General features: G+C 46.0%; 1 protein-coding gene across 3 annotated transcripts in view; it reads right to left on the bottom strand.

The window, feature by feature from the left end:
• LSAMP (limbic system associated membrane protein) overlaps positions 1 to 27,903 on the bottom strand; it is a 1,033,563-nt gene that overhangs the window by 311,552 nt on the left and 694,108 nt on the right. For 2 of the 3 annotated variants that reach the window (XM_086761161.1, XM_086761180.1), the window contains exon 1: positions 6,463 to 7,060. In XM_086761161.1, the coding sequence (XP_086617287.1) occupies positions 6,463 to 6,617 (155 nt within the window). In that variant the 5' untranslated portion in view covers positions 6,618 to 7,060. Of the gene's footprint in view, positions 1 to 6,462; positions 7,061 to 27,903 lie in introns of those variants that run through there. The other variant, XM_086761171.1, reaches the window with a different exon arrangement.

The following is a 27,903-nucleotide window of genomic DNA, read 5'->3' as shown; positions in this document are numbered from 1 at the left end:
GATTACTTTGAAATAGCTGTTTTCTAGGCAGAGGTGAAATTCATCGTTATTAGTTCCCATTACTTACCATAAAACCAGACACTTTAGATGTGCCTGAAGCCTGAAGCAAATGCTTTGGTGTCAGATTCAGCTGAAAATCACATTCGTTTCTTCTTTAGCGAGAGAAGAGTAAAAGAAAACTCAGTAAATTCTTGACTTCACCTTTGCGCCCTCCATTGCACTTACTCCAGCAGAGCACGAGTTCACACAAGCCAGAGTAAATTTTGATGGACAACAAAACTAGGTACCTTCAATGAAAATGGCTATATTCAGCCTGGCAGTAAGCCTGCTGAAGCCCCACCTCTGCGAGCTGTGGCCCCGCAGCTCCATCAGAATCAGATGCCTGTGGGTCTGGATATAAAGGGCAGGTACGTGTAATATATATTTTGAAAACTTATAGTTAAGAGATGGTGAATTCCAGTAACTGTGAGCTATTTTAAGACTGAGTCTTTCCTCATGACCTTCTGGGGAGGGGAGCAGAGTGGAAGAGGTACCGACTCTGAGACACTCCAGGTAACACGTACTACTGTATAAATTTTAATGTCAACTAGGTAGGAAAACATATGGTACTTAGCTGCAAACTGAAGTGAGCGTGCAGACTCAGGGGAAGAGGTTAAAGCCATACAGTCTGATACAGTCTCTCCTCCTCCATCTTTCTGAATGTAAATCATACATATAGTGTTATTAAACATACATCGTTTCCTCAAAGAAAGAACCTTTTCTTTTCTAATTTCCATTCCACCTTGGCTTGGTTAGTCCCACTTTGCAGAAAATGCGGCATCACAAAGGCCCCCACTCACCAATGGGCACACTATATATAAATGTTGTGTGTGTATAAGGAGAGACACTAATCGCCAGCCTCTGACCATATACATATTGCAACTTCCTTTACCGTAAGTATGCACACACACTCACATATCTACGTATGCTTGTGTGCCTTCATATAATGGCACCATCTGCTGCCAGACCTGGAAGTTTTGCAACATCATCTGTTACTACATTTATACATTTTAATTTTTAAAATGTTTTTAAAAGAAAAATATCAGCAGAGTACAGCCCCTTTTGCACAAATCCCAACATACCCTCTTGACATGCGTACGCTAGATTTCATAATGAAGGCTTTGTACATACTGGAGAAAAAGAAGAGCATTTGGGACTTGTAGTCAATACCAGAGCAGATCAGGATGCACTAGGGAAGCTTCATTTGTCACATTCGCTGGGTTACAGCGTGGCTGAGCCAAAAGCCAACCCAAGCTAATGGATAGGTCACTAGGCTGGGTGCGTCTGAGCCCTGCTGCGCAACCCTGGGCGAGTCCCCTCACCTCTGTCTGCCTCCTGCCCACCACCAGCCTCAGCCCGTCCCAGCTAATAACCCGCACGCCCCGCCGAAGAGGGGATCTCTTCGGCTCTGTGCTCGCGTGGCACTTAATACAAAGGGTGCTTCAACTTAGGGCTGGCCTTTAAGTGCCACAACAATACTCCTAATAATCAAGGTTACAGTTTTACTGCCAAGACTGTATTATTACGTAGCATTATACCTTTGAACATGCTTATTCTCATTTCTAGCAAAGGGCTCAGCTCAGTGCTCCCTGTTACAAATTATATGCTAATTGTAAGTGTAATCTGAACTGCTTTTACTTTTCTTTTAAAATGACTGCATAGGGCATAAACTTTGTCGTGATGCTATGCTGCTACTTTGCCTGAGGTGCCTTTGTACTCTAGCATAGCTCCACATGTAGAATATCAGCAAAATACTGGGAGGCCAACAACAGAGCCTGCTTAAACTGCTGATACTGCAGGATTACACCAACAGTGCTATGATTACTGCTAGTAATTTGATTCTAGCTCATCCTTTGACACGTGTAACTCGAAGAAACTAAGTATCCATTATGGTCGAAGTTCCTAAATGTGCTATCATCCTGAAACTTCATATTATTTAAAAATACCTGGTAAAAAAAGGAAATTGCACACTCAGTTAAACATTGGTTTTCATCAGTGCATCAGCATCAGATTGATTTAATTCTTGATGAAAAGTTGATGCTTGGAAAAACTCAGGAACAATAAGCCAAATTCTGGCCTTGGCGAGATCCCAGTTCTCCAATGGGCTGAGCATCATCTGAGCAGCGCTCAGCAGCTTAAGCCCCGTGTGAGTCACTTGTACCTCTTTATTATCAGTCCCCAGGAATCTACTCCTAAGACAAACGCGGTATTTCTGGCAGTGCCCTTGGGCTTTGGTGGATTTGTACTGGTATAGCTGAGTGGATGGGAATGGGGATGTGACCCATTTTGGTTCCAGCTAGCAACGAGCTCCACTTCAGAAGTCATTAAAGGCCAAATCTGCCCTTGTGCCAGGACAACTAAAAGCCCTGGGCAACCTGCAAGTCTCACTGACGCCCTCAGAAGAGTGCTTTAAAGGTATTTTGGGGTGAGCTGCTGTGATGGTTCCTGAGATCTGATCCTTCCCCCTGACACGCTGTACAAGTACCTGATCTCACATTGCCATTTTGCTTCTAACCCATCTTACGGGCCAAACATAACACAGAGGCACAGTACCCTCTCTCCCCAGTTTGTAGTAGCTGCCCTTCGCTACTGCACGTGTCCAGCTCAGCTAATATCCTCCTATTTCTCATCTCCTCCCTAAGCTGAAAATGCCTAACAAAGCACAGGGTCCTTGCCTTTGCTCACCCAACACTTGCAGAGCAAATTAAATGGGAAGGGATGATGGAGGCAGCTAAACAGAAAGAAGATCTGGGGTTGGGGCTTGTTTTTCTTTTATCCCCCAAACATAACTTTTAGTTAAGTTTGGGGGATATTTTGAATGTTCGTTGTTTGGAGATTCTTTTTTTTTTTTTTTCCCTAACGTCAAGCAGGGAAGTTGCATACAAAACCTGACAACCTCATGACTGTGATCTTGCAAGCAAAACATTGGCAGGAATTGTAGCACATAGTTCCCTCTCACTACTCAAAATAGGGTTCAGTGTCCTTCTTTTACTTGCTGAAAACAGAGTTAAAAAAAGAAACCTTAGTAAAGTCTGACAGGCTCTCTGATATACAGTGTCATCTTTGAAACATCCTGCTCTCTTTTCTTGTAGCTGGCCAAACACCAGAAGGTCTGTTCAGCCCTTCTCACCTATTGCAGCTCTCAGACCCCTCCTCCCTTTTCAGCCTTGCTCTAAGGAGCGGATCATTACCCTTTCCCTGTGGACAGTCTATCACGTGCTATTTTTATTCTCTCCCTCTCCAATTCCCTGACTAACTTCCCCATGCCAAATACTCACTAAAAGTCATCAACCTTCAGCGAGGCCAACAAATAAATCAAATCTGCTGCCAGGTCGTTTAGGAGATGAGCCATATAGAGTTAGGAACATTTTTACATTTTTTAAAAAAGTCCATAGCAAGGGAATATTTTAAATGCCATAGCTTTAAAAATATCCAAACTTCTCAGAATAATTCTGTTCTAAGTAACAAGCTGTAGATGAAGCTCCAGAGGAGCAGCTTCCTTTAGGAACATTAGGGCTCATAATAAACTATTTTTCTCCACTTCATAGATCAGTCCACCCACCCATTCTTCCACCTACAAGCATAACACTATATACGAATGTATAAGGCCCCAAAGGAGAAGAATAATTCAGAATATCCTGTCCTCGGTGCTTTGCTGAATGATTTGCACCACAATTTACATGAACATAATGGTTTTAGTCACGTTATCAATATGTACGTTGCTTTTACTTCTCTTCAACTGCATATAATTTTTTTCTCCCTCCTACATTTTAACTTCCTTTCAAGCTATGGGATGAAGCTACTGGGTGCTGGTAAACCACCACTGCACGCTTCCTCTTTGCTCTGAAGCAGATGCATAGCAAATATAGGTGATACGATCTCTGTATAGAAATGTTACCTATCTCTCTGTGGAGGTAAGGATCTGCTCTGAGCACAGTTGGTATAGATCATCTAATGGTTTTTCCCCATCTAGCTCTTCCCCTTGCGTTGTCACTAGTGGATCTATAGGCAGGGAGAGTGAGATGCCAGGAATTTTTCAAACACATGGCTGTCTTAAAGTGAGTTATGTTTTGGAGGGACAAGGAGAACAGTGAGGAGGAAGCTAGCAAACCAACCCTTGCTTTAGAACCGAGGGAATAAAAAGCCATCCTGGAGGACTTAAAGAGTACTGGACAGAGGGAAATCTCAACCCTTCCAGCCTCATGTAGCAGCCCTGTCTCTCCCCATGCAGCGTGGCTTCCGCCTCTCCTCCGAAGGAGGGACTGAAACATCCCAGAAACCTGGGGCTGGTCCTAGGGAAAGCGAGGGGAGACAATCTCCCTTCCTAGGAAATGTGAAAAGCATATAGCCAGCCAGATCTGCTTTAAGAGCTTAGGAAGGGCAGATGAGGGAGGGAAAGCCTGTGCACTGGCCACAGTCACTTCTGACAGAACTGCCAGGAACACCATATTGCTCTGGGCAAGTAGTTACATGGCCAGGTGGTTTGCTGCTCCTGCAAACGGTGTCACTTGGCACACATCTGGCTGACACAGCTGGATCACCTCATTCAGGTGTTTTATTTTAGTGCCTGACACAACACTGGCAAGCCACACACTCTACACACAATCACCGAAACCACTCTCCCATGCAGCCCCATTGAGCTTGCTGATGAACGCTTTACACGTTGCAGGCACCATCTCCACCACTCGCTCAGCCCTCTCTGCTGCAAACGCAGCTTTAGCACACTGCATCTAGATAAACTCCAAAGCTCCAAGGTTAAGTGGGAAATAGAAATCCAGTGACCCCTGGCTGGGCAAGCAAGCTTAATGACTTGTCTGCTGCTGTATGTACCTAACATATGTCGGCAAACATCTGCCTGAGTAGCCCCTCCAAAATAAATGATTGATGGAAGTGATTTGCCTTTAAAAATGGGATAAGTCAGCTGGGAGTCTCGCTAGAAAAGGGTTAATGGCATATATGAATTGGTAGTGACTGGAAGGGAGAGGAGCCGGGAGTCAGAGGCAACACCCCTTGTTAGGTGTTTACCATGTCGAATCTAAACCCCTTCCATTGCATATGCAAGGCAGATGAATTACTCTGTAAATCCTATTACTCCATGTGGATAAATCTTACATGCGAGTTAACAAGTCTGGAGAGCTGGGGAATGGAAGCTGCTGAACAGATATTCCAGTATCAAAACAACCCAGCACACGGGAGCCGAGAGAAGCGATACGCGTACACACACACACACACACACACACATCCCTCTCCTAGCATCCTTCTTCCCTAACCGCATCTTGCTAGCTCACATACCCTTCTGTCATTAAATGGGAGGGATGCAGGACACAAGGGATCATGTAGCAGACCATTTGGTGACATCTAGCAGGATTTATTTCAGAGAAAGAGAAAGAAAACTTTGCTGCTGCTGTTAGCTTTGCTAGGGAATTACTCCCTTGATGCTTCAGGGTTTGTGCACCATCAGCTCCTCATACAGATTACAGACTTATTTTAAATTATGTCCAGTAGTTTTATAGCCATAATACACAGTGTGTGCACACACTCACATGCAGAGAATTTTCCTTCAGCAGGAAGTTACTGAAAGTAAGTTGAGCAGGCAGAATTTGAGAAAGAACCCCACAGGAAAAAGATGACTGCATTTCAGCTATTTGGGACGCTCCGAACTGAAAGCCCAAGTAGCCTCAGAACTACCTTTAGAAAACCTGCATGGTGAATACAGAAATGTACACTCAACGCTGCCAGTGAACGAGGCTTCATGTGCACAGACACCCCCATCACAACCACGCAGGCATGCCGGCACAGCATACACCCATTTACTTAGCCCTGCAAAAAAAACCCAACACACAACATCGTGATACAAGCTTCCTAAATGTCAGAAGCCTGTCACCAGCCTTTTCAACTACTGTATCCATCTCCCCTTCCTACCAGGCAGAAAAATACATAAATAAAATTAAAAGCCAGAGTTCCCCAAAAGAACTTGCCTGAGAGTTCTGGCAGCACCAGGGATAAAGTTTTTGCAGAGGTACAAACAGAAGTATGGGAAGATCAATGGAACATCTGGCAAACACAGCTGGATCCCTTTTCGATTTCTCTATTGATACTGCATGGCTGGTGGGAAATGTACGTTCACAAGAGCTGGCTAACGCAAACAGAGCTTTCCCCACTGAAATTCTTTTGATCCAGAGCACTACACAGAGGAGAGCGATGGCAAGAGCTTTTCAAAAGCTTTGCGATTTTTTTATATTAAAGCACAAACACACACGCAGAGCTTGTTTGTAGCAGCTGCTGCTGCTGCTGCTGCAGTCGGAGAGGTAAAATAACACAGAGGCATGCACATGCAAATCTGTATCGCATCGCACATATACGCTGCATACCCAGAAATAGAGATACACATGCAGAAAAGGAAAAGTTGGCAGAATGCCCTACCTGAGGATGGCCGTGTCCCCCTGCCTCACGGTGATGTTATCGGTACCTCGGGTAAAATCCACGCTGCGGACTGGCAGCCCTGTAGGGAGAAGGCAAAGCAATCTCAGTAGGACCAGCGGTAATTGTTTCCGATCAGGCTGAGCCCTTGCTACCATGGCTGGTCTCGTCGAGTTTCACTGGCTGTTACTTGTCTCTCTCTGCGTGTGTATGTGGACAGGCAGATGTGAAAAGAAAAACAATAATAATAATAATAATGATGTACAACTCTCGCTCTGATCGACAGCCCCCGAAAGGAGAGGTGATTTCACAGTCCTTCTTAGCTGCCACTTTCTCTTGCTTTTCTCAGTCTCTTGAGGCTTCTTTCCCCCCTCTTTTCTTTTTCTTTTTTTTTTTTTTTTAAGGCTTTCCAAAAGAAGTGTTAGCGCAACCTTCAATTAAAAAAGAAAAAAAAAAAAGAAAAAAAAGGCAAGAGGAAAAAGTCAGGTAACAAAACAATTAAAACCCAATAATAACGAAATCGACCCGTTTGGAGCGATGGAGAGAGGTCGAAAAAAAAAGGAAAAGGAAGGACGCGGGTCCTGGGCTGCGCGAGTGGATGGTCCCGCTCCAGTGCGCGGCTGTGCAGCCTCCCAGCCCCGAGCTCCCTTCCTAACCCACTTTCCCAGGCGGAGCGAGGGAGGGAGAGGGGAGGGAGGAGGAGGAGGAGGAAGAGAGGAGGGAGGGAGCCTCACTCGTGAGACGGCAGCTCGGCACCACGGCAGCGGCGGATGGAGAGGAGCTGCGAGCGGCCCTTTCCGTCCCTCTCCCGGGGCTGCCCCCCGATCCCCACCTCCGACCCTCACCGGGGAGCCGGGCTGCCCCGGGCTGCCAGGGGAACGGCTCCGGGCCTTCGGGAGCCGGACCGCGGCTGGGAGGGGGGCACTGCAGCAGGGAGAGGGGGCAGAGGAGGAGGGGAAGAGAGGCGGGGGTGAGGGGCAGAGGGTAGAAAACCCGAGGGAGAATGGGGGGCTGGAAAGGGGAGGCGGAGGAGGCGGAGAGGTAAGGGGATGGAAGAGGAAGAGGGGGCTGGAGAAGGAAGGATGGGGGAAACAGGGGGAAGGGGGAGTGGGACCGGGGAGCTGGACGCAGAGGGGGGAAGACAGGGGCAGCCGGGAGCGGCTGAGCGGGAGAGGCAGGCGCTGGGAGCGGGACAGGGAGGATGGAGGAAGGTACGGCCAATATTCACAAGAGAAAATACCGAGGAAAGAGGGGGGCCGGGGCGGGGGGGCGCAAAGAAGCTGTGGCCAAAAGTGCAAACAACTTGGCTTTGCGGGCTGAAGCCACAAGCTAGCTGATTTACACAGCGGCATTCTTGGCAACTGCCTCTGCAGCCTCAAACCTCCTGCTTCCCCTCTCAAGACTTTCCTCTCACCAGATAAACAGTTGTACATCCCTCCCTCCTTCCGCCTCCCCTCAGCCCTCCCCCCCCCCCCCCCCCCCCCTTTTCTCAGCCTTTGAGGGATGGATGACCGGAGACAATGCCGGTATTGAGCTGCTCCCAGCCTGAATGCTGGGCCTGTCCTTCCCCCGGCTGCCAGCACCCGCAGCTGAGCCCCCCAGCCCAGCACCAGCGCTGCCCACCCGGGAAGGCTCCCACAGCTCACCTACCATCACTGGCACCCTCGCAGGAGAAGGGAGATTCAATTAACGGAGAGGAAATGAAGCCACACATTTTACTGCTCTGAGGCCGGCCTGCCATTCCCTCAGCCCGCTTAAAGGATGGGGAGCACTTCTCCTTAAGGATCTTTTCGCTGGCCAAAGCACAGTGGGGCTGGGAGGGGGAAGCAGTGGTTTGAGGGGTGTCCAGAGAAACAGGTGCAAGAAAAGCCGAGGGGAACTCTACTGCGAGCCGCTGTCCTGCGCGTCACAGCGCTGCTGCGTTGCCTGCGCAGGAAGGGAAAAAGCAGGTCCTGTGCGCTGCCTGCTTCAGCCCTGCTCATGGGGATACAGTGGACCCAAACTGAAGAGGCGTAAGGAATGGCTCTGTGTCATACACATGGCCACAGAGGATGGGATCAAAGGTCCCTCTAACCCTGCATCCCGTCCTTGAGCGCAGCCTAAAGCCAATGCCTAGGGCAGAGCGCAAGCAGAAGGCAAGCGTGCAAAGGCACTGCCCCCAGAGCATTTCTCTCATTTCCCTTGACTTGTGGCTAAGGCATGTCCCCGGCCAGGGGCAGCATCTTTGTAGTTAATGACCCTCAATTGATTTGCTTCTTCCAGGAATGCGTCCAGTTGCTTTCTGAACCCCTAGAAACTGGCCCCTGCAGCCTTGGTATGGAAAGGCCGTGCTGTCTATGAGTACTTAAACAATCCTTGCATGTGTTAAAGGCCCACAAATTATGGGCTAAGGTCACGACACCACTGCTCCAGTGCCACGCATGCGGCGGCAAAAGAGATGACTGCTTTGTATTCAAGCTAAGGAGCGAGCCGATTCAGACATTTCCCCTGCAGGAGACTTGACGCAGATGGCGCCAGAGAAGGGGAGCAACAAGAAAGAGCTAGGGGGTTAATCCACACACTGGATGATCCCAGCCTACAGCAGAGACAGATTTCACCTGATGAGGGTATTACTCTGAAGAAGACCATGCTGCTAATAGACTAGCGGCCACAGCTCTAGGACAAGGGACAGCAAAAGAGACAGAGAGATGCCATCAGGCTGCTGGTATCCCAGGTGATGGGTATCACCAAGAGGAAACCTTTGCACTCTTGTGACAGAGTTTGAGTACAGCTAAGAGACCCGGTCCCATATGAAGCTACCAATGACAGAAACACACCCCTCTTGCAAGTCAGAGTGCTGCACGGATCCTTTTTACAAGGGTCTCCTCACATATGTTTCATCTGCATTTAATAAGAGCTATTGTATGTTAATTAAATGCTAGTGGAGTAAGAAAAACATATTTGTCAAAGATTAACTATTATGCAATGCAAGAAGCATCTGCCACCCAACTGCTGGAGCTCACTAAATATTTCCTTATCTCAGAGTATTTACTTAGGAGGCAATAACTATCCAGTTAAATCTAAATTTAATGCTTAGTTAAATATAGTTCATGGAAAGTGGCACCAATATGTTTTATACAGAGAATGACAGAGGGGGTTTCAGGGAGGGAGAAGGAAGGAATCCCATCCCCAGACACTGGTAACATCCTGACTCGAGGTGGGATTGCACGTGGCTGTGCCTCCCTACAAAGTGGGGTGCGTCACAGCAGATTGAGAAGTCCCTCTCTACTGAGATGGTAGGTTCGGGGGAAGTCTTCATCTTCTTACGCATTTATACAATCCTCATTAGAACCACCGTAGCATAACTATTTAATAATAATAATAATCATAATAAACAGAGAGACGAGGAAGACATTCCCTTGAGGGTCTCGGAAAAATAAAACAAAACCAAAACCTAAAGCTGATGGCTCTTATTTGCTTTTAGAAGCGTACAGCAGCAAAAAGAAGGGGTTGCCTGGGCATAAAAGGCCAAACAAGCAGAAATCACACAAATCCTAGGAGAGCGCCTCATGAGTAAAATAAATAATGTTATTTTTGTACGTGTTCCCAGAAGAAATTACTCCCTGGACCCATCTCCCCCTGCTGGAAGCAGATAATGAAACAGCAGGTCTGCTTTTACAACTTTCCTACCTTCTAAAAACTTGAGGAAAAATTCAGGTAAACATTCAGAGTGCAGACATCACAAATCCATACTACCATTTTTAATGCCATTTCCCAATAGTACTGGTAGTGTGGGACTGGCAGGGCCAGGCTAACTGACCAAATTTTGTCACTACGCAGTTCAGGAATGGATGGGGCAGCGTGAGCCCAGCCCTACAGGTACCACACCACCCTCCTCCCATGCAGACCACTTACACTCTGTTCAAAAGGAACATGGCCAAAAGCAACACCCTTTGATGAGCACAGGCTGTACAGCACCGCCAAAGACACAACAGAAGCAATCAGACGACAGGTTTAGGAAGGCACCTGTGTTTCCACACGGTCGGTACAGGGTGAACTCTGCATGCAAACTGGAAGGAAAACAGCAGTCTGAGCAAACACAGCCTGGGCTCCCCTTACTCTCCCTGGCTTTGAGGGAAACGTGCTGAAGATATTACAGCCTAGGCGTCAAAGCTGGCCAAAGGAGAGACCTTCCATGCTGGCCCTGGGTAGGCAGCCTCCACTGAAATATACGATGATGAGATGCTCAAGGACTGGTACTCAGGTCACCTCTGCCTACCTATGTGGCATCTCAGTTCTAGAGATACGCAAGGACTGGCATTGTGAAAGCCTGAAGTGCCATCTGCTTTTCACGGACAGTCAACAGAAGCTTAAAGCATGGAATCTGTCCACAAATAGGGATGGTGGATTTTTGGGTTTTTTTTTTTTTTTTTTTTGCATCTGTGGTGGCTAAAAGCAAAGAGCAATCCATGGAAACGTCACACAATGCCCACTGCGACAGCCGTCTGTATGATGTGGATGGCTGCCCTCTAGGAGCTGAAATGAGGCTCGTCACAGCTCACACCACAAACTGGCAACTGTTGTCACTTGACTTCCTTCACTACAAACCACACCAGAACTGGTGACTTGTTCCCTAATCTCGGCAGAAGACATTTCTGAAAAACAGAAGAGAACAGCTCACACAAGTCTCCAGACCCTTTCATGACCCACATGATTGTTTTAAGGGGACTGCATACCTGCTCTGCAAGCAGAGTCCAAGCATCCAGGGACTTTATTCAGGGTATCTGCAATGGTGAGTGAAAACATATGATGTTTTGTGAGCTATAAGGTGTTTAGTCAAGATACATTGCTGTACTCAGCAGCAGAGCCTGCTCAAAGCTTCTCAGCCATGCAGAGAAAATGCTTTTTTGTTGCATTGGCAGAGAAGTAAGGGAGAGGAACAGGGGAGAGCCAAAGGGGTTTCAGCACACGGGGAGGAAGATAAAGCGGCTGCGGCAGGGGTACGGTGATCTCTCCTTCCTCCCTTCCTGTACCCACAGCTCTTACGTGCACACATTTCTACCATGCTGTGCTAGGGCAGCATCCCACTCCATTTTATTTAAGCAGCTACATTTCACTCTCCCTCGGTTGCCGGGATTCAGGGAGCCACAGGAGAAGAGAGGGAGGAAAGGCAGGCCTAGGAGAAAGGTGGAAAATCCTTTGAATGCAGCAGGAGACTCTAGAGGCAAATTGAAGAGGAGGTGGGCTTTCAGTGGTAAATGCCCTTCTCCTCAAAGAGAGAGGTCACATAGGCTGCACTCTGTCCATTCCTCCAGCTACACCTGCCTTATAAAGTAGCCTCCATCTATAGCAGGCCAGAGTCTGCTGGAAAAATAAGTCTGTTAAAGACAGGATGCTGCCTACCAAACTTGATCCTGTGCTGACTGGAACATTGATACCACTTATTCATATCCCCAAGGCACTTACGGAGGACAGGTTATAGGAAAAAATTCTGCAGTTTGAGAAATATATATGCATATGACAGCTCTAATACTAGAAGTAACGGTTCCAGCGTGTGCTCTATTTTAAGAAAGACATGGGTTTTTACAACTATTTCGCAAGTCTATAAATTAAACTGGCTTTTGATGCTGAAAACCAGAGCCAGCTTAGGCTCTGAGACTCCCATCCAGACCTGTGTACTACAGCAAGACCAAGCTTCCTCTGCAGTAAGGACCTCATTAGGTAGAAGGATTTATTGCATCGAGAGCACTCAGATAGGTCATAACTGTGGCTGATAACATGCATGCACAACACCTCTAAGTGTGGTCACTGAGCTGTAACAGAGCTTCCCTCCTCTACAAGAACAGTAGCTGATTTTCACCAATTTGTAACCTTGTTACTATGCAATTGATCTGGCTTCGCAATTGATCACCTTGGTGTGGACAATTTAGAGCCCAGGTTCTCAATTGCTGTAAGCTGACATATCACCACCGCTGCCAAAAGAGCCACGCTGATTTCCACCAGCTAAACACGAGGCCTCAAGTTTTGAAGTTCATCTACTTCTGTGCTGCACGGGTGGAAAACTGTGTTATCATCTTTAAAAGAGAAAACCTTTTCAACTGGATGAAGAGCTTTTACGCTCAGACTTTTCAGAAAGTTTCACCTTTAGTTAAAGACCAAATGTGAAGCTTGGACACGAGGAAAACAGCAGCCTGAAGATGCCTTTTTTTTCCATCGGGATGTGACGAAGTGGGATTAAAGAATTCGCACCGCAATTGGTTTGCAGCCTTAATTACTGGTTGCTACCACAGAAAAGTGCTTGTAGAATTACAAAGCCATTGGCAACAGGTCCTTTCTGCTTCACAGCAACAAGAAACAGAGAAGGCTTCCCTTTTAGTTAAAAGAAAAGTTGCCCTTCTGGCCTTACAAAAGCAATCGGCAGTATCAAGAGTGTGGCACTGCCTTTTCCCCGAAAGATCACATATTATTAGCGACTTCCTTTACCGATGCCTCGGAGCTGGGCTCTGCACCAGCTGCTGGTCGGAGGGTGTCAAATCACTTCGAAACCGCGGGAGGCCACACTGCTCAGCGACTGCTGCTTGCGTGGCAGGGAAGCCATGCTGCCTGCCATGGCCCAGCTGAGTCAGCAGCCCCAGTGGGAACCTGCATGACCCGTTTCCCGCAAGGACGGCTGGCTCACGGCATCAGGAGCAGGGAAAGAGTTGATCCCGGTTCTGGGGTTTCCCATGGGGATAAGGTATTCTGTTGACCTGTATTTTCATATATGGCTATAGGAGTTCAGCATGCAAATCTAGACAAGCAGTCCATACCTCCCCCACTGAGGACAGCCTCGAGATCTCTTTTCTTTTTGTATTTGGGAGTGAAATAATTGCTTCACCGATGTCAAGTAACACCTGATGACTCAGGCGGAGCCAGGGTTCAACCCTACAGGTCTTTTAATAATTCACTGCCCATAGGAAGGCAATAGGTCTACCTGCTTAGACCTACTATCCCCCAAAAACTTTCCTCACAATGCTAGTGAGTATTTACAGCTGTCAGCACAAGTAATTAGGATCAACTTCACAGAAGGAGACTAGAGGAGTTAACAGTCCCTTCCAACACACAAGCAGAAGGATGACCCAGAGGTTGGGATGTTCTAGGAGGGCTTGGGAGATATCCAGTCCCAATTTCCTCAAGTGAATTTGGGTAAATCACTTAATGAGGCATTCACAAAGGTGTAAAAAGCTAATCTCCCTAGGCTCTCTCTGCCCTGAGAGAGATAATCTTCTCTCGAGGCCACTTCAGAGCAGATGCCTAATTTAACTATTTAAAATTGTCCTGTCTCTCAGAGTGTGTCAAAGCTTCCAGCTACATAGCAGAGATCCTAACAGACCCTTACCGTCCAACAGTAATCAAAAGGAGGAAGCACCGAAGGCTGCAAGGTGATCTGACACTATAATACAGAAAGCCCCTGCAAGACACAATCTACAGAACACACCAGGCGTGATCTATTTCTAACATAACTCATTAACAGGCCCCAAAACAACTGCCTGGCAGTTGCAAGGGATATTAGGATCACTGCAGACAGGAATCCTATACAACCAAGAGGTAGTCAAACTCGTTCTGCTAAGCCTTGCTGTATACCTGGTAACATGCTCTGGCATGGAGCTCTCAACACAATGCTAATGGAGGAGAATAATCATTCTGATAGTGATGATTCGGAAGAGAACTCCAAAGCCTTGCCGAAATGATACATGCTACACATTAATCTTCACCAGAGGATTAATTTTATTGTGAAGAATAGTGTGGCAGGCCACTGTGCTGTGCATTTTCTTGTCCACTACAGAAGCTCCAACATACCTTTTATGAAACTTAAACTGAGGCCTTCTGCAAGACAAGAAAAATTCTCAAGATTTGTGATGCTATCAGGAGACTAGGCACTGTCAGAAAGCCTCACACGCAACAAGCTGAGAGAGAAATTTGTATGCAGAAATTCAGAGAAGGGTCCCTTTCAAACTATGACCTGCCTAAATTCAAGCTTCTGAAAACACTTCCAATCATTTCACCATGTTCAGGTCTGAAAATGAGGAAAACAGACCTTTAACACATCCAAGCTTTCAAGATGACAAGCCAGAACTGTCCCACAGACACAAGCTCAGTTAATAACATTTTTACAGGCTACAGGTCAGGGACCTCTCTGCATCAGCATTTTGAGTTAGTGTCTGCCTACTCTTTCAACATATACTTTCTAATGTTTCAGCTTTTCTTTTCCCCTTTCCCACACTACTTCTTTGCTCCTTTCTCCAATCTCCTTATTCTCGTATTTTCCAGTTTCTTTCCCTTTGGTAGGTTGCTCCCATGCCCTGTTACTGTCAGGTCCAGTCATATTCATACATTTTAAAGCTAGAAGGGACTTCTCAGATCATCCTGTTCAGCTGCCTGCCCCAAGCCACAGAAACTCATCCACTTCTGGCAAGAAGCCACCACCAGCGCCTTAGCCAGAGCACCTCATTCAAGAAAGGCTCTCAGCTTTGGTTTAAGCAGCCCTAACCGCAGAGGTCTACCCTACATCAGTGAGTTGAATGATTAATTACCACCTCAGGTTAAGAATTTTTCATGTTGTTTTAAGCACAAACGTTATTTCCTTTATCATCCAGCCACTGAATCAAATCATGCTTTTGTCTGCTTAGATTAAATGGTCATCTGTTATTAGATACCATCTCCTTGAAAAATTATGTTGGACCTGTGTGAGTCTCACTTTGAAACACTTTTGTTTCTAGTCCAATACTTTGCCACAAATGCCCAACACCTAGCACCAGGGACGGAAACGGCATTTTCAGCAGCCCTTAAGAGAGCTGGCAGATGCCAGATCAATAGCATTGTCCGAGGGATGTGGCCAGATAGCACAGAAGTAGGGCCAGGAGTGGGAACTTTAGGTCCATGCCTAAGCACAAGAAAGGAGGAAGTAGGAGTTGGGGGCGAAGGATGGAGGATGAAGTGGTGCAGGAATAAAGTGGCTCCTCAGGGAAAGGAGAGAGTGTGCTTGAGGTGATTCTAGGAGCTTGTTCTGTTAGATGGGACCAAGAAGCCTCCAGCACAGTCCCATGCTCAGATGCAGTAGCAGTGCAGCTGTACGGCCTGGGGGCTTCTGTGCTTGCAGTAGCAGCAGCACCCTGTTTCAGTCTCATCCCAGCTCACATTTAAATCAACTTGGATAAGGCAAAACAAACTTGAGTGTGGACAGGACTGCAAACTGTTCAAATGAAGCAATACCTATCAGACAAAGCAATAACTCTTGAGGAACAAAAATTCTTCTCTGAACCCCTGCTTACAACATTGCTAATGCTGGGCTGGATGAGTGATGCACACATCCTGAAACAGCTCCCTAAAGCAGAGGTCTGAGGGGCATTCATAAAAGCTTCCAGGCAAGAGTGAGAATATGCAGGTGTTCTCCTGGAGGGGCATAAAATCTCTGTGGGAACTTGACCTGTCAGAGACAGGCTCTGGCCCTGAGTGTCAACAATCCACTCCCTCTACTGACAATTTACTCAGCTCCAGCAACCTGTTAGATCCAGCGGCTTGCAGGGCTTTATGAAACAAAAACCCAACAACCCAAACGGGAATGGAAGCGTTGCTTCCTGTGAAACCCCTGGAGATTTGTGCATAGTCCTGGTTTTCAGCGACATTTCATTACCTTCCTAATTTATACAACACACCAGTACATTTTGAATACTGTAACGAGCCTGTTTGCTTCTTCCAGCAGGCAAAGATCAGGGAAGGACAAAGAGGAGGTTGGTCAGAGCAGCCTGGCAGCAGCCTGAACAAAGGCAGGGGATGTGAAAAAAATCACTACAGTTGGATCAGATCGGAGCAAGGTAACAAAAAAAAAAAGCCCAAAGAAAACCTTGGATGATGAGATGGAGCTACGAGTAAGGCACTTCCACACTTCATTACTTGCCCTTTGATACAGGAATGGACTGGAAGATGAACTGCAGATACCAGGCCTATAGCACTTCTGGCTGAGGCTACCTCAAGTGTCCTTAGGGAATATCTCTCACTAATTACTTTCAAGTCAAAGTCATTGTCTGTAAGACCTTTTCACCCTATTTTTTTCTATCTGCAAGGAATCGTCCTGTGTTTGCCAGACATAAGTGGAAATCCAGGAAGGGCCTGAATTTGTGAAACGGAGGGCTTTGAGTCACTTGAGCATTTGCTTCTGAGCTTTTGCTAGGACAACCACTTTCACATACAGTTGTGAGAAAGAACAGTAAAAATGGTTTACCGGAGGCACTTTTCAGCTGGTGAGTGTATACGATGAAGGAGCTGGCAGGAAAGCTTTTTACAGGCTTGGGATGGTAAAAAACTGCTGCCAAATGCAGGGAGGTACCTACTCAAGTAAGCCCTTGTGACCTACTGATCTGAGGAGGGTCTGAGGAAGAAGTAGCCTAAAGCTCAAAGATTTTTCCCATTTAAGTAATCTATCAGTGTCTGAGATGCCAAAGGCAATCACGACAGGCAGAGGCCCCTTGGACGAATCCTAGCCCTGATATAATCATGTGAAGCTTTGCCACCTATTTCAGTTTGGCTACGATTGCACCTCTTGAGTGTGCTTCTTGGCTGGAGAACGAGTGCAACACAAAGAACAAAACAAACATGGAAATTAAGGCATGCTTTCAAATTCACATCCATTTAACAGAATTACAACAATTTTCCAGTAAGTTCATTGCTCATCAAACTGAGGAACAAAGAGTGAATCTGACTGGCCCCAGACAGACTCAGCATAAGTAAATTAAGTGCAAATTTATCCGATTCCCAGCCCTGTCAGGACACCCCTGTTCTGTCCATCAACATGCCCTGGTATTCCTGCCCACTCTCCCCATCTGCTGATGTAGCTAAGTCCTGAAAAGAAGAAGCTGCTATTGCCTATGAATTTTTAATGTAGCAAGGGAAAGGCTGCAGGAAGAAGAATATTTGGTGGCATTTACTCTCTATGATCAAAGCCATTTCATGTCTCCTGTGTGATATTATTAGAACACAGTATGAAGTGAAAGCGGTGTTCAGACTAAGGTCCCTATTCACGCAACACTTTCTGCAGAGGAGAACGCAAGAACCAATGCCAGAGCCAGCAGGAAGCTCGTCTTCTTACAGCACCTCTCTGCCCATGTGTATCTGCAGGGAATTACAGGACAGAAAGAGCTGTGCAGGTACCTTAAACCAGTCCCCTCTTATCACGCTCATGATGTTCAATGGGACATCTCCACTCACCTCTGAATGCTTCCCAACACCCAAAAACACTTGTATGGCCCACAGTAAGACAGCCAAGCCTAAAGGGATAATATCCCACAGAAAGAGCTAGATTTTAAGTCTCTCCTATCACTGGTATTTGTCAACTCACACTCCCAGGGGATAACAGGAAAAAGACTACGTAACACAAGTGAAAATCAGCTGCTAGGAGGAGTAGGGTGCAGCTAGCTCTAGGTTCCCATGTTCCCAAACCCAGCAATTATTTCTGTACTGACTGTGTGTTTGGGACATACCAAGCAATCACCTGAGAGAACGTAATGCCAGAGAGAGCCCTGACATGCCCCGTCTCTGTCCTATCAGTAGCTGGGACAATCCTCCAGTGCCGAGAAGCAGATGAAGACCTTACAGGAGATCTGTTAAGACCCAATGAGGAGAAAGGGAATTTCTAGCTAGCAGGAAAGAGGATACTGGGGTTCAAACAGATCTGGCTCTCTGGAAGTCCAGATGACTGGAAGAGAGGGAACATAACCCCAATTTTTAAAAAGGGGAATAAGGAAGACCCAGGTAACTACAGGCTGGTCAGCCTCACCTCTGTGCCTGGCAAGGTCATGGAGCAGATTCTCCTGGAAACCATGCTAAGGCACATGGAGAGCAAGGAGGTGGTTGGTGACAGCCAACATGGCTTCACCAAGAGCAGATCGTGCCTGACCAATCTGGTGGCCTTCTATGACGGGGTGACGGCATCGGTGGACAAGGGACGAGCAACTGACATCATCTACCTGGACTTGTGCAAAGCTTTTGACACTGCCCCGCACAACATCCTTCTCTCTAAACTAGAGAGACATGGGTTTGATGGACGGACCACTCGGTGGATAAGGAGGTGGCTGGATGGCCGCACTCAGAGAGTGGTGGTCAACGGCTCAATGTCCATGAGGAGACCGGTCACGAGTGGCGTCCCTCAGGGGTCCGTGTTGGGCCCGGCCCTGTTCAACATCTTTGTCGGCGACATGGACAGTGGGATAAAGTCCACCCTCAGCAAGTTCGCCGACGACACCAAGTTGTGTGGTGCCGTCGACACGCTGGAAGGGAGGGATGCCATCCAGAGGGACCTTGACAGGCTGGAGAGGTGGGCCCATGCCAACCTCATGAAGTTCAAGCAGGCCAAGTGCAAGGTCCTGCACCTGGGTCATGGCAATCGCAGGCACAAATACAGGCTGGGCGGAGAATGAATTGAGAGCAGCCCTGAGGAGAAGGACTTGGGGGTGCTGGTGGATGAGAAGCTCAACATGAGCAGGCAATGCGCCCTTGTGGCCCAGAAGGCCAACCGCATCCTGGGCTGCATCAAGAGGAGCGTGGCCAGCAGGTCGAGGGAGGTGATTCTCCCCCTCTACTCTGCCCTGGTGAGACCCCACCTGGAGTACTGTGTCCAGTTCTGGAGCCCCCAACACAAGAAGGACATGGACCAGCTGGAGAAGGTCCAGAGGAGGGCCACGAAGATGATAAGAGGGCTGGAGCACCTCTCTTATGAGGCCAGGCTGAGAGAGTTGGGGCTGTTCAGCCTGGAGAAGAGGAGGCTCCGGGGAGACCTGATAGTGGTCTTCCAGTACCTCAAGGGGGCCTACAAGAAAGATGGGGAAAGGCTGTTTAGTAGGGCCTGTTGCGATAGGATGAGAGGTAATGGTTTTAAAATAGAGGGGAGTAGATTTAGATTAGAAATTAGGAAAAAATTTTTTACGATGCGAGTTATAGAACACTGGAACAGGTTGCCCAGAAAGGTGGTGGAGGCCCCGTCCCTGGAAATGTTCAAGGCCAGGCTGGATGAGGCTCTGAGCAACCTGATCTACTCAGGGATGTCCCTGCTCCTTGCAGGGGTGTTGGACTAGATGACCTTTGAAGGTCCCTTCCAACCCTAACCATTCTATGATTCTATGATTAATTCCAGACCTTTCTCTTCCTCCCCCCTACTAAAGAACAAAATGGAGTATATACACTAATGTAAGCTTTTGAAAAGCTTCTTCCTCTGACTTCACACAAACTCTCTGCATATTCCTGATAAATATGGACACACAAAAGTATTTCCCTGGGAAATATCTCCACTAGCTGAATATGCTGTAATTACCGTTTGCTCTGTCCTATTGCCATCATTCCATCAACAAAAAAAATCTCAGGCACTAAGAGGCCAAACTGATCAAACTCCTAGCCACAAGCAATGTATCCCATGCAGATCACCCCCACCATTGCTCAAGAACTTCTGAAACAAATCTGTCCACCGCTGGTGTTTGATGAGTGCTTCATGAAAAGCCAAGCCTTGTTCACATTATACCTCTGATGGTGTGGAGGATGCATTGCTCACACCAACTGAAAGTTTCAGCCTCTTTTCCATGGCTGAAAGACTGAGATATCTGTAATCAAGGGTCAAGGTTCAACAAGTAGCAGGGATACCCGTGCAAAATAATTGTCCATTGAGTCACACTGCTGACAGTACAGGACTCATGACTGCTCCCTGGAAGCCATCAGGCCAACAAATTCGCACTATCACCAAAGCAACATCAAGGGAACCACACCTGAAGTTAAAGTGAAATTTAAGCATTTTTTGGTAAACATAATATCTGTAAATAAATGCTGACAGCAGTCATGCAGATGTTTGCAGAGGCAACATAAAACCTCTGAATGGCCCCTGCTGCTTTTAAGTTCTTCTGACTCTGAGGAGGGCTCTGTACTGGACAGCTCTTGCTAAGCCGCTGCGCAAATGAAGCACTGTTGACTGAAGCAGAGAAAGACCATAAGCACTCAAAAATGTCTAAAGGAAACTGCTCCGTGAAGCAGAAGTTCTGTTTATATACAGGAAAATGGAAATGCGTTACAGCTTAAATCTTTGGACCGAAAAGGTGGTTTGCTCTTGCTAGCACAGAGAATTGCACAAAGGATTTAGGTTTCACACAGGGTGAACTCTCCCCACTCCACTTACAGAGCACAACAGAGCTGCAGGTGCTGTACCAGATGCTGCAAGTCCATAAGGAAAGAAGCTGCGGTGAAGGCAGGGCAGGATACTGTCCTTCGTGGAAAGGGGCATATGACACCATCATGCTCTGTGTGTGTGTATGTGAGCAAGCGAGGTGAGACGGGCATATGTGATATTCCAACCTACTGGGATGACTGAATAGGAAAAAGATAAGGTTTTAAGCTCTATGGTCATTTTGTCAGGGAATAATGCTTACAACAATGAGCAAAACAAATCAGCCCAGACAGAAAGGAGAGAAAATCCTGTTTCAACTGGAGATCAAGTCTTCTTTGTAACTTCCAGTCTGGTTCCCAAGCTTTCTAAAGATCTCCTCACTCCCAGGAGCCAATCTTAAAATACACTGTTTGAGCACCTTGGCCAGGATAGAGTCAATGTTTTGAAGACTGGGGGACATGCTATGTACTTTTAGTTTACTAGACGTATTCAACTCCCAACAGAAAGATTCAAGATGTCACTAGTATTGGACAGATGACCCTTAGCTTAGCCCCATACTCAAGTGTTTTTATCTAGTGAAGCCAGTCCCTTGTTTCTAGTTTCTGTAATACCTTTCCATAAAGCTGCCATGTGTTTGGATAGCTATATGGGGTTGGATATATATATAGAGAGAAATATTTTATGATTAGAATATGATTGTGAAACTAATGAAGCTTTAATGGCAAACCCAAAAAGGATGTGCAAGCTGCTCAACTTTATCTGATTCCCTGAATCCAGCAGTTCAGGACAACTTTCCCTAGCAGGGAATAGCTCCCATCTCCTCTGACTATTTTGCCACTGTGGAAGAGACTGCCAAATACTAGCATCCCCTAAAAGATGCAAAGCTGTTTTGATGACTCATCTGGTAGCCACAGCAACTAAGTTACATTAATACAAAGTCAGAATAGAAAACTTCGGAAAATTAAGGTAAAGGGAAATAAAATTTAAGACTAGGAAGTGTTTAAAAAAAAACCTCAAAAACATTCAGTATTATTTGTAGGTTCTCTCCTTCTGTCTTAGACCAGCCAGAGAAATGATTAATGCTTTCTGATTATTTCTTAACACCACCAGGAATATAAGCAATGGGAAAAAAAGAAGAAAAACAATGTAAAAAACCTTCTTATTACTCCCTCACTGGACCACCTCAAAAGGAAATAGAGAAATCTTACAGTAAGACTTGTATTCTTCAAAAGAAAGGAAAACTCCAGGCAGGGACTGCATTTAGGATTTTAGCTCAGTATAGATGTTCTTTCAAGAAAATTACTCTTACTTTTCCTGTCCATAGTGGGATTTAGGAAGTGCAAAGAATACGTATTTAACTAGCTAATGTGTATTAACAGCTTAGCACAAATAAGGCAGTATGCTTCCGTGATGTATTAAAAAATCAGTTAAATGTTAGGCTACTTCTTGCCGTTATGCTTAATGTATGTTAAAGTCATACTGCCTTGTTTTCATTAGGCTGTTAATACATGCCCCCAAAGACAGCATCACCTTAAAGCTCCCGTGAGAAATATCTAAATGATCAGCTGTTTTGGCAAACCCATCTGAAGTTGACATACTGCTGATGCAGCTGTAACATACTTCCTATCTCTTCATTCCCCAAGTAAACACTCCTGGCAAAAAGATTACAAGGCCAGAGAGCTGCACCTGCACTTTGCCTCTGGTAGTGTCACACTCGGCATCGTGTTTCCTCATGCCTCTGATCAGAGTAACAAAAGTTTATGGCATGGACCTGAACCTGGACACAAGGAAGTGGAGGCCTGCCAACAGGCTGGATGAATTTAAACTGCTGCATGTCATAGAATCATAAAATAGTTAGGGTTGGAAGGGACCTTTAAAGGTCATCCAGTCCAACTCCCCTGCAAGGAGCAGGGACATCTTCAACCAGATCAGGTTGCTCAGCACCTCATCCAACCTGGCCTTGAATGTTTCCAGGGATGGGGCATCCACCACCTCTCTGGGCAACCTATTCCAATGTTTCACCACTCTCATTGTAGAAAATGTCTTCCTTATATCAAGTCTGAATCTACCTCCCTCTATTTTAAAGCTATTACCCCTCATCCTATCATAACAGGCCCTGCTGAAGAGTTTCTCCTCATCTTTCCTGTAGGCCCCCTTCAAGTATTGGAAGGCCACTGCCAGGTCTCCCCAGAGCCTTCTCTTCTCCAGGCTGAACAGCCCCAACTCTCTCAGCCTGTCCTCATAGGAGAGGTGCTCCAACCCTCTGATCATCTTCGTGGCCCTCCTCTGGACTTGCTCCAACAGGTCCAGGTCCTTCTTATGTTCGAGGCTCCAGCGCTGGACGCAGTACTCCAGGTGGGGTCTTACAAGAGCGGAGTAGAGGGGGAGAATCCCCTCCTTCAACCTGCTGGCCATGCTTCTTTTGATGCAGCCCAGGATGCAGCTGGCTTTCTGGGCTACAAGTGCACATTGCTGGCTCATGTTGAGCTTCTCGTCCACCAGCACCCCCAAGTCCTTCTCCTCAGGGCTGCTCTCAATCCATTCTCCGCCCAGCCTGTATTTGTGCCTGGGATTGCCCCAACCCATGTGCAGGACCTTGCACTTGGCCTTGTTGAACTTCATGAAGTTTGCACAGGCCCACCTCTCCATCCTGTCAAGTTGCCTCTGTATGACACCCCTTCTCTCCAGCATATCGACGGCACCACACAGCTCAGTGTCGTCCACAAACTCGTGAGGGTGCACTCAATCCCACTGAGCCTGCCCGACAATGGGCTGCAGGAGAATCTCTGCTCCAGCGCCTAGAGCACATCCTCCGGCTCCTTCTTCACTGACCTTGGTGTCTGCACAGGTGTTTCCCTCACATATTCTCACTCCTCTCCCTGGCTGCATTTGTGCAGGGTTTTTTTTCGCCCTTCTTAAATATGTTATCACAGAGGTGCTACTAGCATTGCTGATGGGTTCAGTCTTTTCCTGCGCTGGGTCCGACTTGGAGCCAGCTGGCATTGGCTCTCTTGGACGTAATGGGAGCTTCTAGTAGCTTCTCACAGAAGCCACTCCTGTAGCGCCCCCTGCTACCAAAACCTTGCCACACAGATGCAATACAGGTAGGAAAGAAAACACTACCTGTCCCAGTACATTTGTTAATCCAGTCTGTTTTTTCTTTCTTAAATGAAAGCATTTGGTGGGATTTACCCAAATCTGCAAGCTGCTTTTACATGACTCAAAATTATGTTTTCAACATTAATTGAAAAAGAAAATTTCTTGCCCCTGCTGAACAATAACACTTCAAATATTCCCACTGTCCTTTCAGAGTATGGACTGGTGCCCATATATTCTTCACTTCCCTTGTGCTGTTTGCTCTGTGTGAGTTACCAAAGAAGAAATTATATTCTTCCTTCTGCACTTTTCCTTGCTCAGGCAGGACAGCCACCTGGATGTCAGCAGGCCAGAGTCTAGTTGTCAGGCACCAAACCACCGTCATAGAGTCTAAAAGAGGCTCTCGAGTCCCTGGTGACACATTCACCATCTATGGTTCCTCTGCTTTACAGCTGACTGACATGGAGAACCACCAGGCTCTCTCCAGGACAGGAAAAATTACTGTATATTATCTGTTTAAAAGCCTCTTAATCCTTAGGCAACAACTGAGTAGCAACTGCAGTGACAGGGCAAATCTTTCTGCTTCATATTAATAAAACCCAATGCAATATTACTGCTTGCTGCATCAAAGACTTTCATATAAATGACATTTTTCTTTTTTTTTTTCTTTACTAAAAGAAAGAATACATGTGTAGCAGGACTTGGATGTTTAAGACTTTCCTTAGGTTTCCATTTGCCACATCATGTGAGCATTGAGGAACTAGTCTACTTCATTGGAAATAAATGGAAAGTGAGCAAAGAGTGCAGATAAGGAAAAAGCAAATCACCTCTGTGTTTTAACAATCTGACACATCATTTGCCAGACCAGGGGGGAAAGTCTCTTCTCCAAAGGAGTATCATTGTTATCTTTTCAAGGACAGCAACTGCCCAGTGCCAGTCTTGAAGACTCACTGCTTGCCCTAGACATCTGTTTGCTGACACAGGGACACACAAAGCCATGACAGTGAGGGAGTGACCCACCAATGCCAGTTGTGTCTTCTACAAGTGCTTTTTCTCTAGAAAGCATAATGCAATTATGAAGGGTTCTGCACAGCTCCATCTCATACCCATAAATTGCCCGCACCAAAATGCAGCACCTCCGGAGCAGAGTTACCCACTCATGTCCACTCATGTCCCTCTTATGTGGCATCTTCTTGTCCCACGGGGGATGGCTATGTAATATGCATAACTGTAGCCCATTTCCATAGATTCCCTGGTTCATACTTGGTTAACAGCTCAGGTCACTAACAGTTGGTCACTTCTGGTTCTGTATGGTTCCTTTCCTTCAGTGAAATCATGACACTGATATTTCCACCAAGAGAACAGAACACCCTAGATAGGCTTGTGCCTATTGTTTGCCTGGCCCTAATTCCTCCCTTAGGATATGCGTTAAGCTCCAGCTTACTTACTTAGGCTGCTCTGGCTATGTCTCACCAGGTACCCTGTCTTTGCCAGAGTTCCTTAGATAAACCATCCAGATTTCTGTTGGGTAGCTTTGCAGGGATAAACACATACCTCCAGTGTAGCTGTAGGACTCCACTGACATAGCAGTGGCCTTGGACGAGGCAGTGACGCCCTAGGGAGGCTGTAGCACAGCCAGGCAGAATGGCTGAAAAGAGAGGAGAACGCTGAGGCCTTTAAACTACAGCTCCCGTGAGAGACAGTGATACTGCTGGGTAAACAAAGTTTATCTGTGAACTGGTTGAATTAAAACAGTTCAGCTGAGTCGTTTTGAGTTGACTAGAAATACAGTACTTCATTTAGACCTTCCCAGAGAGAGAATAAAATGTACTGAAAATAAATAACAAGAACAGCAATAACAGAAGAGGTGAAAATCACACCTTTCCCAGATTTTTGGAAACTGCATTTTCCATTTTAAATTTTTGTACACAGCAAATTTCATAGCGTCTCACCCTTGCTAGCCGTTTCCATTGTTTTCTCCCTAATATCGAGCAGTTGGAGCCTTACATCTCCTCTCTTCATTACTGTCCTGATACTAACACCCTGTACAAATGCAGGCAGATTTGAACTTCCATCAGAGAATTGTAGCAGCTGCTGAGCATGGAGAGGACTTTCTTTTTCCTTTCTTTTAAAACAATTAAAAAGAACAATCTGACTGTTTTTATGAAAACTGTGGACTGGACAACATCTTGTAAAAAAACATTGCTGGCTGAAAACTGGCAGTCACTCTGTCAGTATGACAGAATAATTAAAACCAGTATGACAATAATTAGCACTTCTATAGTTCTTTTCATCCATGGATATCAAAGCACTTCATAGAAACAAGTGCAGCTACCTCAATTTTTAAAGCTTAGCTCTGAAAAAAAAAAAAACCCAAACAAATTAGAAATTTTTGCTTGTGGAAAATTCCAACAACTTCATCACTGGTTTTCATCCTAAATTAGAGTCGAGTTGAAATATTTTTTTAAAATTTCCAAAATGAAGAGCGCTTAAAGAAAAAAGCCAAGGTCGATTAGGAAATTGTAGTGTTTTCAATGGAACCAAAATGTTTTGCCATTCTGAATGTAGTACATTTTGTTTTGAGTCTCTCAACAATACCCTGCATCTGCCTCTGGGAAGTGAATGCCTGCTGGGAGCTACAGTTCAGGTTTCCCCACTGAACTTGATAACTCTATTAGTTAGGCACCGCCTGTCCCCATCCTCTGCTAATGCTGGGCCTGCTTGTCCTACTGTTTTGCAGAAAAAACATCATCAAACTTTTTCTTACTGCCTCTACTGAGCTTGCAAATAGGAAGCACTGACTGCAGCAAGGAGGGCTGGACAATTTAGCAAGGAAGTAAAGATAAAACCCAACAGCCTCAATGGACAATTTCATGCTTTAGAAACCAGCCTGTCTCTCCTCCTATGAGTCAGTAAAGCTGCCTTGGGTTTATGCCTGCAACTGATATGGTCACCACGTCCTTACGTTTGCAGCTTACAGATTTATTCTTTCAAGGACCCGCCTGTCTAGAATTGGTGAGGAGACGAGGACACGTCATGATTGCTTTACAGACGTCTCACCTCAAACCAAAGCTGCTAATCTAACTTGGCAGAAGCCTGTAATGGGTTACAGACATCTACTGATAGGCACCCTTCTCTGTGGGTTGCATAGTTTTAATACTGGCAGTGACACAGGACTCCTCTCCACTGCCATGTCAGGTACCATTAAATGCTTCCTCTCCAGGGAGGCAGAAAACATACATGGGACCAGAGGGAGCCTGAACAAGCTGGTGCTTTTCTAGGAAAGCCCATTTCCCAAACTGGCCTGAATATTTCAATGCTTCACTTGCGGTCCCTCCTACACACACACAGGGGCAATTTCTCTCTATGGTCCCAACTAGTAGGATACTGAAGGGGGAAATTTTTTGACTAATCAGACAAGACGGAGCTGATTAAACTTTTGTTGTTTTCTCTGACTGCTCCTTTAATAATTTCAGAGCAACAAACCACAGGGAGACAGCAGGTTCATGAGGGAGAAATCAAACGGAAGCACTTAACGTTGCTACCAATTTAGCTAATGTTACTAAAATGAAAGTAGATGTTTGCAGGCACAGAGTATGAGGCAACTGAATAGTATTGGGTTCAGCCTATTCATGATCGCACATACAACCCAGTTAACTCTTTAAACCTGATCTGGTAAAATAAGATGGTTGGACATAAACAAACATCATCTTGGGGAGAATCAGGTTCAAAATCTACCCTCACAAACATGCCTATTACCTGTATTTTAGTGTACTTTACAGATTCGTTTTTTTCCCAGATCCTTCTGATACTGTGTCGGACTGTAAAACTTGACATACATTACAGTGCCTCATTCCCAGATGCTTATCATATTAGCCATTTAAATGTGTCATATCTACACCAGTACTTTCTAACTCAACACCCAAATTACATACATAGCACAGCTTAACCTCACTCAGTGTTATTCTCCAAAAACAACTCCAGCAAACAATCAAAGCAGTCTTGTATTAAAAAAAAAAAAAAAGTGTATTTTCTTTTACCTATTATAAAAGGATACTTTTTCTTTTACCTAGTACGTAAGGATACTGGAGTTTTCTGGGTAAAAGCCTAGCTCATAATGGGCCTCTCGGGCCTTTATTTCCCTACTTGCATATTTGCACAACTGAAGAAAGAAACAGGACTCTCCACAG

Source organism: Chlamydotis macqueenii, chromosome 1 (assembly GCF_036417535.1).
Source record: "Chlamydotis macqueenii isolate bChlMac1 chromosome 1, bChlMac1.mat, whole genome shotgun sequence".
In the NCBI taxonomy this organism is placed as follows: domain Eukaryota; kingdom Metazoa; phylum Chordata; class Aves; order Otidiformes; family Otididae; genus Chlamydotis; species Chlamydotis macqueenii.
Note: the sequence above shows the minus strand (reverse complement) of the source record. Positions and strands in the feature narration are given on the sequence as shown.